At 31.7% G+C, this 10,694-nt stretch overlaps 1 protein-coding gene across 1 annotated transcript; it reads right to left on the bottom strand.

Moving 5' to 3' along the window:
* Window positions 1-4,085: 4,085 nt before the first annotated feature.
* Window positions 4,086-9,969, bottom strand: LOC135948855 (probable cytochrome P450 313a4). The gene is made up of 8 exons (XM_065498312.1): window positions 9,792-9,969; window positions 9,526-9,729; window positions 9,152-9,337; window positions 6,408-6,477; window positions 5,048-5,165; window positions 4,785-4,970; window positions 4,307-4,730; window positions 4,086-4,246 (listed from the first exon to the last, which is right to left on the bottom strand). Exons 1-8 carry the CDS (start codon window positions 9,967-9,969, stop codon window positions 4,086-4,088), a joined length of 1,527 nt encoding a protein of 508 aa, XP_065354384.1.
* Window positions 9,970-10,694: the final 725 nt, after the last annotated feature.

Genomic DNA, 10,694 nt, shown 5'->3' with positions numbered 1-10,694 from the left:
TTAAAGCAAAACTATTTTAAGTTTACTTCTTTTTTTCTCTTCACTTTTTGCATTTTTTTATATTTGTTGTTTTGTCTTTGGAATGTGAGTTTTTAACGGTATTTTCTGCTTGTACTACGTTTGTAGCAACAAAAAGAAGGGAGCAGGTAGGCCTTCCATAAGGTCTTCCTGAGAAGGCAAGCGAGCATGAGTACTGGATCTAAAAAAAGGTCCAGGAAGGTCTTACAGAAGGCCTTATAGCTGAAGGCCTCAAAAATTTCGCCGCTGGGTACGTTGAATGTGCGGATGTATACATACTTACAAACGTATAAACTTATGTGCCCAACAGTTCTAGGTGACAGAACCGAACTAGTGTTTTACCCAATTACTTTTTGATTACAATGAGACTGTCTGATAGTTACCTAACTAGCTACCTAACTGGTTACTTGATCAGCTATATAACTAGTTATTTTAACATGTTTGGGTGATAATCGACCTCAAATAGTCACAGACAGTCCAATAAACGATTGCTTGTAAACGAAGCTTCCTCCGACAACTCTCCATTATATTGCTTCTGGTTTGTAAAATAACTACTTTCTAAAGTGCAATTCAAAATAAACGTGTAAGGTGACTTCACTATAGGTTACTAATAGATACTAAAATGACTATTGACTTCGCTCTATATCAGTATACTTAAGCAAAAATAAAATTATATGTACACAATTTACATAAAACCAGTTTGTACGAATTACTCACAAAACGTAAAGTGACTACAATCTAGATTACTTAGAGACACATAAGTGACAATTGTCTTCACGCTAGATTACCCGGGATGTATAAAGAAACCACATGTCTTCTATCTGCACTACAAAGAGTAAACGTGTCAAATGACCCAAATATATAAATAGGACAATTACTGTCTATAAGGGATACATTGACTACTTGCATAACTGCTGGGTGTCTATTGACTTCCTTATTTGTTTATTGCTAAAATGTGAATATATGTTTGTCTACATATACGTAAGGATATGTTTCTGCATCTTTGTACTATACAATTTCACAGATATGAATTGTTACGTAATGCTTTACAAATATTATTAACAATTTGTGAAAATACATAAATCTTACATATCAGTTATATACATACATATTATGTATAGTATACATATGTATTTTATTTTAGGAAACAAAAAAATTATTTATTATGTAAGATAAAATGTTAAAAATTGCCATTAAAAACCCATTCATTGATTTGAAATTAACTTTTAACTCTAAATATTATTTATTGATATTTGTGATTTAATTCACAGTAAATATACGCACCATGTTATATATATTATCAAAATCGTAATCTACGACGAATTCTAAGAAGGTTTGCCGAAGAAACCATGGGTCTAAAATCTAAATCCAGCTTCCCATTTTTAACCCGAATCGAAACGGTAAGAGAACGAAAATCACGGCTTCAGCAAATGCGTTGCAGTGCATCTTCATCGAGAGAGAGCTACAAAAAACATTACCACAACTATATTTTATTTTTTATAGTTTTAAATTAAAATTTTCCATGAAACATATTTTTCCTGAATTTTGTATGGATACTACTATTCTATAATGAATATTATCTTTGAATGAAAGTAGTTGTTCCGAACTACTTTCAGTTGTTTTTATTCGCGACTACGTACAATAGCAATAAAATAACTCATGTAAAGTTTTGAGAATGTCACTATTATCCAGATATTCGATAATAAATATTTACTTTGTATGGGAGGAGCACGATCCCTTTAATGTTTGTCATAGCAATACACTGACATCAACACACAATTGCATGCAGTTCACTTGATATTCGAAAATAACTATAGACTCCAGATATTGAACTATTTTCATTATAAAAAAGGGAACATTCCCACTAAGCTCCAAACATCGTAAAAATATATGAAAGTGATTCATACAAAGCTTAAAAATATTTGATATTTAATTATTTTGTATGTGAGGTTCCATGTCCACTTATAATAACCCACCCATTGTCAAACAAATTACATAAAATTATAAAAAATAAATTGTCAGAAAAAGTTTGAAGAATCTTGCAATTTTCGTTATCCAGATATTCAAAATTGACTATGTACTTTGTATGGAAAGTGCCCACACCCACTGTTCCGATCCAAACCATTTTAAGCTAAACTACGAACAGTGATAAGAAATTGATTCATACAAAGTTAGGTATTCTATATTAACGCCCTCTAATCCAATTCCGATAATTTTCAGCCAATCTATATACAATTTTTTTCCATTACCCGACTTGGGGGCATTTGGCTTCCACAAAGCATCTCCATCTTATACGAATTGTTTTAAGTAGTTGTTTTTCGCGTATTTACCATGTAGATTGGCACTGTCCTTCCTAATTATTGGAGTATCGTGCGTCTCCATGTACGGTGTTGCCATTAAATCGAGTGTTATTGTTTGTATCAGTTTAAACGGTTGTTGTTTCGGCTAAGTAGATGATTGGTCTGCTGTAGCGGGTCTTCGGATACATGTATGATGTTGCAATAGGGATTCAATCGATTGTTATTATTGCCTTGTGTCAGTTTCGTTAATCGGTTCTTGATCCAGCTAAGTAGATGATTGGTCTGCTGTAGCTGGTGTAGGATAATGGTGCTGCCATTTGTCGTAGCCTAGTGTATTTGGTGTAGTGGTGGGGAAACTTGCTGATCTTTTGATAGCAACCTTTTTCTTCCAGGGGGTGGGAGGCGGTCTGCCTGACCTTTTCCATGATGTTATCCTCTTTTCCAGGTGGAGGATTGGTCAGGGGCTTCTTGGATGGATTGTTTAGAGGGAGGTTAATTTTTTTAAAAACTCGAAAACCATGATTTAAATTTTTCGTCTTCTGCCAGGGATTGAATCTATATAAAATATAAGTGAACTATTTGGACAAAGTTTGAATAATCTTTCAATTATAGTTCTCAAGATATTTAGAAATAACTATTTTCTTTATATGGTGCCTAAAATTTTTGGTTAAACCTCATGCTGTGATAAGAAATTGAATAGTGTAAAGTTTGAAGACTTTCACTATTATAATTCTTCAGATATTCTAAAGTTACTATTTACTTTGTATGGAATGTGTCACGCCCACTAATCCAATACCGACCATTTTCAGCCAAACTATGTAAAAAGATAAGAGCCTAGCTGTACAAGTAAACCTTGTGCGCAAAGTACAGATCGCGGTTTTTAAGATATTGCTACAAAATTTTCGATCTAAGGACGAAGTCTTTTGAAACTGGCTGAAATCGGTCCATTATTTCACCTAGCCCCCATACAAATGTCCTCCCGAAATTGGACATTATCGGTCATAAATGTCACACAAATATCGCTCCAAATAAGTTCTATATATAATAATTTTATGATGATCGGTCCATAATTAGTCATAGCTCCCATATAAGGCCTGCTTCCGATAATCACTTTAACGAGCATAAATTTCTTAAAAATGTTGGTATGTGCATAAAATTCAACAAAAATAACATTCATGTAGACATAAATCACACGACATAAATCATAACTCCCATATAAGGCCCTCTTCCGAAAATCATTCACGAAAATAAATTACTGAAATTTAAAAGAAAAAAAGGGCATTACATGGTCGGGCTTTCTTTCTTACTTGTTTTTCTTGCAACACTGTTATTTATATTGGGATATTTCAAAAATTATATGACTTTTATAGGATTTTTAAGGAAATATTTATTGCAGGTGAATGAAGAAATTTTTTTATTTTCATATAAAATATGTTTCCCTTTTTCCTGCCCACAATTCCTTAAGAACATTTATATGGGGTGAAACCATGGCCCGATTACAAAAAAAAAACTAAAAAGAACACCGTACTAGTCGACTATAAGCTATATATGATGTAAAAATATTTTTATTTATATTTGTGTATGTTTACCACTTACAAACTAATTTTACACAAGCAAAATTGTAGGTGATTTAAAGTAAACTTTGCAGTAGATTCATTACAGTAATAAAGTTTTAGTTCTTATGTCATTAATATGTTACGGCTTGCAATCTTTAAAATGTATGTGAGCCGTATTTAAACTTAATCTAAATTTACAAAGGGTTTATTATCAATTACGCCGGTGTATTTTAAATGATGGTTCATTCAAGTATTTCAAGGCAATGTGATATGTGAATTCGATGTCCTCATATTTGGTAGTCGTTGACAGCCGATAATTGCGAATGATTCCAACTATAATTACTTTCATTGCGAATAAAGCATAACGCCAACCTAGATGAGAATGTTATATTGTAACAAGTCTTTTAATTATAACATGGTTGCTAAACTTACCGATGCAATTACGTGTGCCTTTCGAAAATGGGATATAAGCATATGCATGTTTGCCAGCCATATTTTCCGGAAGAAAATTGTCGGGATCAAAACTGTTTGCATTCGGACCCCAGATGTCTTTTCGCCGATGAACATGGAATATCGACATTATCACCTGTATATCCTTCGGCAATACAAGATCCTTAGTTAGAGGCATGTCTTTTGTAACATGACGTCCAATTAGAGGTATAGATGGAGCCAATCGTAGGGTTTCATTAATAATCATGTCTAAATATGGCAATTGTTCCAGATGTTCGTACTCCATTTCAAAGTCTTTTTCCGGGAAAATATTGATAATTTCATCGTAAAGTCGCTCCTGTACTTCGGGATGTGTAGCCAACATTACAAGAGCGGATAGTATACCATTGCCTGTTGTTTCAAATGACTGTCAAAGAAATTTTAAATTATAAAGAGCAACAGAAAATATCAAGTAACTTACAGCTGTAACAATGTTGTTCGATTCCACTATGATATCATTAAATGAAAATTTTTGTTTCTGATAAATTTCAATGGCCTGGTCTATAAAGATGTTGGGATTTTTTTTGATCGATTCCATAGTATTTTCAGCCACTTCAGTTGAATTTACTACCTCTTTGTTCATCCTTTTTAATTTTTCTTGCACCAGCTGTAAAGGTTATAAAATAATTTTAAATTGTTATTATAATACCATTGATGTGAGTAAAAACTGTATATTTTAATTACCTCAAACACAAATCTATGAATGCGTTTTTTAATGTTCTGGTATTTAAAGTACAACGAATACAATGAGCCAATTTTTATGCAAGACATCATTATATGAAGAACAATTTTCTCCATTATACTGCAATATAAGAGAATGTGTTCATAAAAATTTTGTAATAAATGTTATTTTAATTTACTTAGAAATAATATACGAAAAACGTTATTTTTTAAATCCCTAATAACTGGATCATAGGTGCCCAAATTTGGCAAACATTTCAACATGAGTGATAGGAGTAGATAGGTATTAGTTTTGTTATTCCATTTGTAATTAATTTCAAATATTCCTTTGAGACACTATAAAGTCATTACCGTGCCATGGTTGAAATGGGTTTTCCGAAGCCCCCAGATAATCTACTAACCTACATTTAGTTTGAATTTATGAGATATAGTCATAAGAACTGGTTCAGAAATACTTTCTATATACTTTTGAGTACAAACAGAATTTATCGGCGACGAATACTTTCGAAATTTAGCAAATATTCCTTCAAATATCTCGGATACAAAGTTCTGGAATTTGTACAATTTATGCAAACAAAATTTTGGAAATATTTTAAAAAAAAATTTTATTGCGTAATATTCTATGGTGGACGGAACTCATATCACGGTGAAAAATTGTTATGATACATATTGAATGGCTACGGAAACATGTAAATACTGGTCATGCGACAACATTCATGTGAATTTTGACTATTGTAAACTTATTTCGTTTTCGATAGACTACTTTCTGTTCCCATCACGTTCAAGATCTATGCAGATTAACCTGCAGGGATGGTGGGTGGTGTCTTTTAAATTCCCCGAAGGGTGTTAGTTTCAGGCTGCCGGATCAATGCAGCGTTATCCAGGCTGATATCTTGGCCTAATAAATGGATGTGCACTGGTTGAGATGCTACGGATCACCTACAGTAAATCTTGGTGTAAACATCTCTATAGACTACATCGGCTGTGTTTTAATGAGATGAAGAGACATTCTAACCTGGAGATATTCTAACCTAGACCTTGAAATTGGGTAGTCCGCTCCTGCATGAGCTGGAAAAATGGACCTGTTATTCCTGCATCAGGTTGGTTTTTGATGGTGGGTATAAAAAGGACTTCTATTATTTTCGAGAGTTATTTAAATTGGTTGTAATTAATTATGGGTACAATAAATGTGAACTTTAATATATTGCGTTATAGAGAACTAATTTTAATTTCTTTTACAGTTTTACCATATTCAGTACATTGTTTGATGAGATTCACAAAAGTGCAGTTCCCCCGAAATTTATTCCACGTAATAGCATATTGATTAGTTAACAAAAATTATTTGAATTCACTGAATACTTACAATCTAAAATTGCTTATTACTTCCTCGTCAACTTGGTCGCCAGGTCCCATTGTTTTGCCCATGGTAGTTTCTGTAAATGAATTAAATTAATATTAAACAATATTCGACTGCTCTCAAAAGTTATGTTGTTATTGCTGCTCAAACCATAGATAAATACACATAGATCGGAAACACTCCTGTAAAAGACCTAACCCAGTTGTCAAAATGCTCTGTGCTGAGAATGTATTAATAAAATACTATGCGAAAACAAAAACAACATTCGTATGTTTGATAATTTTGAGTCGTTTTTTTGTTTGAGTTTTTTTCCGCTTTATGTGTATTCTCTATGGTTCAAACTTTAAACATTTTCAGGAGATTTAACATATAATTTATTCATTAAAATTTGGTGTGTTAAATAAACACAAACAGATTTATGCTGAAGAAATAAATTTATTTTAAAACAAAACAAAAAAATTCTTTTTAGTTTTACAATTTAACTTTGCAGTTAAATGTATTTTAACTAGAGTTTTATTTTGGATTTGCTCGAAAAAAGGATCAAATTGATACCTAAAGAGAGCAGCTAGAGGATTAAGATCTTCCACAAAAATGATTCCCATAAAATTCCACAATTTATTTATTTTTATTTATTTATTGGTTTGTGCCTATATGTTACAATAACACTACTTCGGTACAGAATATGTTCAATTTTACCTGTTTTACTCAATCCGATGTTTTATCCTGTTTTCATGCCATGAAATCCAATACGATACGGATACGACAATATACACCCCATGTTTATAAAGATCATTCTGCCATTGTTATTGCCTTTCTTTACTCACTTTTTTAATACTATAATTACCACGAGTTGTTTTCCAATTAAATGGAAGCACGATAAGATCATTCCCATTCCGAAATCCAGTAACGAATTTCGCCCAATTGCAATATTATGCTATCTCTCGAAAGTATTCGAGAAAATTTTGCATACACAAATGATTAAATACATTTTTGATAATAATATGATGTCTGCAAAACAATCTGGTTTTCGCCGTAAACACGGCTGTGTATCTGCTTTAATCGATGTAGCTGAAAACTTATGATGTGAGCATGATTCTGAAAACTCAACTTTCTAATACTATTGGGTCACTCGAAGGCATTTGACATAGTAAACCACACCACATTATGCTCCAAACTGTACCACTTTAACTTCTCAATAACATCCATAAAGGTCATTTCTTCTTATCCAATGGATCGCACTCAATTAGTTTTCCTAAATAATGTATACTCCAAACAACTGAAACTTAAACGAGGCGTACCACAAGTATTAATTCTTGGACTACTTCTCTTCTCTTTATACGCTAATGATTTACCTCAGCAATTATCACACTGCAAAATCCACATGTACGCTGATGATGTACAGATGTATTTCAGTAGTACGGTTAGCTCGATCCATGAAAATGTTGATAAAATCAATCAGGATTTGGATAAGATACATTCCTGGGCTATGAAAAATGGACTTTGTTTAAATCCACAAAAATCAAAATGCTCAGCTAAAAATCTTGGACTAGTATTTAATAATAATCTCTCCTGGTCTAACCACATCCAATCACTTGTTGCCCAAACGTATTTGAAACTAAGAACACTTTGGATAACTCAATTATGTACACCATTAATAATAAGAATTTTAATTGCAAAGACATACCTGATTCCATGACTTATATATGGGTGCGAACTATTTGCAAACTGTGACTCAGTGAGCAAAACAAAACTCAACGCCCTGTTAACAATAGAACCAGATATGTTTACGGATTGAGACAACGTGACTATTTGGTGTATCTTTTGACAACTTACTTAAAATAAGAGTTCTCATATTTCTGCATAAAATCATATACACTCAACAACCAGAATATATTTTCCGAATTCTACGATTTGGAAGGCCCCCAGGGGAAAGAATATAATCATACCCCATCATCGTAAGCTAGTGTCCGAATGGCAGTTCCTTATTAATGCGACACGTCTTTGGAACCTACTTCCACATATCCAACAATTAAACAGCAACGCGATGCATTTTAGGAAGTTTTTGTATACTTTTTTTTTTGTTTTTAATAAATTATTTAAAAGTTGAATTGTTCACACTCCACTTTATGTTAAGTTTTTGTTTTTTATAACATCCATATCTATATATAAATTCCTGTACTCTAATTATAAGACTTGTCTTGCTGTATAGGAAACCAATAAATAAATAAAAAAATAAATAAATGCTGAAATAAATCTGACACTCTAACTGGATGTTCCGATAACATAGGCGTAATAGAGGATTATATAGATAAGATAATCGTTTATAATACTTTTAATCGCTTGCAAACTTTTTGTGTTTGGTATGTTTTTTAATATGATCATATATTCCTAATACTCTTGTTTAGATCTACAAAACATGTTCCTATGTATATGTGTTGTTGTTCTTTTCTAGAAATAAAATTTCTAAAACAATTTTTCCTATTATTTGTCAACTTTGTATAAAATTGGTCATATATTGTCTTAGATATTTATAAAGAACCTGACCAATAAATCGGAACAGGCAGATGCAAATAGCAAATTTATTCCCAAAAAATATGCTGATTCTGTTTAACAGTGCAGTATAGCTGATATTGTTTTTTGAAAGCAGTAAAGAATTCTTCTAGACAAAGAATATAGAACACAAATCACAACCACATTTACTAAAATATCACAGCTGTAAATTCTGCGATATTTTTTTTATTTGAACTTACCAACAGAAATTCCTAGTGTAATACGTTGTATTATATCAGATAACTTGTATTCTCCATTGTCCACCATATGTTCCATTTTGGAGAGAAGAACATTTTTGCCTTTATGAAAAACCGGCAAAAAACTTACTAAAACTTTATGATGGAACGATGGATTTATCATTTTGCGATTATGCTGCCAAACAGATACTGAAATATTATAAACAAGTTTTTAAGTAAAATAAAATGATTTGTTAAACTTTTTATATCCATAATTTCAACAATAGATATCTATCAATAGTTTGGTAATAATAATCCGTAAATATCGATTGAAACTGTTAGATAAATATATCGACTAGTTGAAATTACCGGCATCAAAATGTTTAATTTCTACATACCGGGGCTAGATATAATGCCACCTTGAAATGCTTGGTAAACCGGATTGTACAACGATTTCGCCTTATTTAAAAGTTCTGGAGACGATAAAATTTTTTCAATAAATTCTGGATCTGTTGAAACGACTGTCGGATAAAATCCCATCCAAACACAGATGGTGTTACTTTTGCAACGTTCGAATAAGGTACTAAGGCCTTGCAGAATTGCTGTTGATAATATTTCATTTACTTTTTAAAATATTCAAATATTTCATTTTTCATTTACTCACATTTAAAATTCTTGATGGTATCAAATGATCCAATAACCGGATATCCGAAACAACCGGGAAATTTTATGGCAAATCGATAAAAATGTTGTCGCGACCACATCCAATACAACCATAAACTTATAAAAGCAGTTAGAAGTAAAGTTTTAATTAAATCTTTTGTGTCTTGCACTTGTTCCATGTTGCCTGTTTTAAACTATTTTCTTTACTGATTGTTATTAACCAAACCTCAACCACTGAAACTAGCAAAATTTCAACTAATTGTTTATGTCAAAATATGTCTATTTATTAAGATTTTATTATTACAAAATCTCATTAAAAAGTTGGTAAAATAAAAACAAAACAAATACTATTACTACATATGTATGTACATTAGGGCTATACCCAAATGTTGGCCCTAGCACTACGCGATGGTAAATGTTGTGTTATTTACGATAACATTGTTTTCGGGCCCACAAAAACGATTCTTTAAAGTCAAAATTTTCTCAAATTTTTATTACTTTTTTTATTTTTTTATAGTAAAACAGCGGATTCATTCCCGTTACCACAAATTTTAAATATAGATTCAAGTCAGGTTGATATGTTTATAAAAACAAAACTATTTGCGTTTTTTGGATACAAAAAAATTATCTGCAAACCTCGCCGTGTTTTGTGGGTAAACTTTTTTGATAACCGCGAAAAAGTAATACAATTTTTTTAAATAACTTTCAATGGATTTTTTCAAAAAATTTAAAAAAGTTATAGCCCTAATGTACATACATAAACTTAAATAGTAAACAGTAATACATACTTAATCATCATCTTGATCATTGGCAGCATCATTATTGTCTGCTTCTACGAATTTAAGTATAATTCGTCTGCTTTGTGATCGGTCAACAGTTTGGGATTTTTTCACTTTATAAACTT

This window comes from Calliphora vicina, chromosome 1 (assembly GCF_958450345.1).
Source record: "Calliphora vicina chromosome 1, idCalVici1.1, whole genome shotgun sequence".
Taxonomy (NCBI): domain Eukaryota; kingdom Metazoa; phylum Arthropoda; class Insecta; order Diptera; family Calliphoridae; genus Calliphora; species Calliphora vicina.
Note: the sequence above shows the minus strand (reverse complement) of the source record. Positions and strands in the feature narration are given on the sequence as shown.

Excerpts from the sequence above, each read along its gene's own strand:
- LOC135948855 (XM_065498312.1), bottom strand. The coding sequence starts at position 9,969 with ATGGAACAAGTGCAAGACACAAAAGATTTAATTAAAACTTTACTTCTA. Across the intron at positions 6,478-9,151 it reads TACACTAGGAATTTCTGTTG|AAACTACCATGGGCAAAACA; the intron begins GTAAGTTCAAAT and ends ATTCATTTACAG. Across the intron at positions 4,247-4,306 it reads AGGCACACGTAATTGCATCG|GTTGGCGTTATGCTTTATTC; the intron begins GTAAGTTTAGCA and ends ATTCTCATCTAG.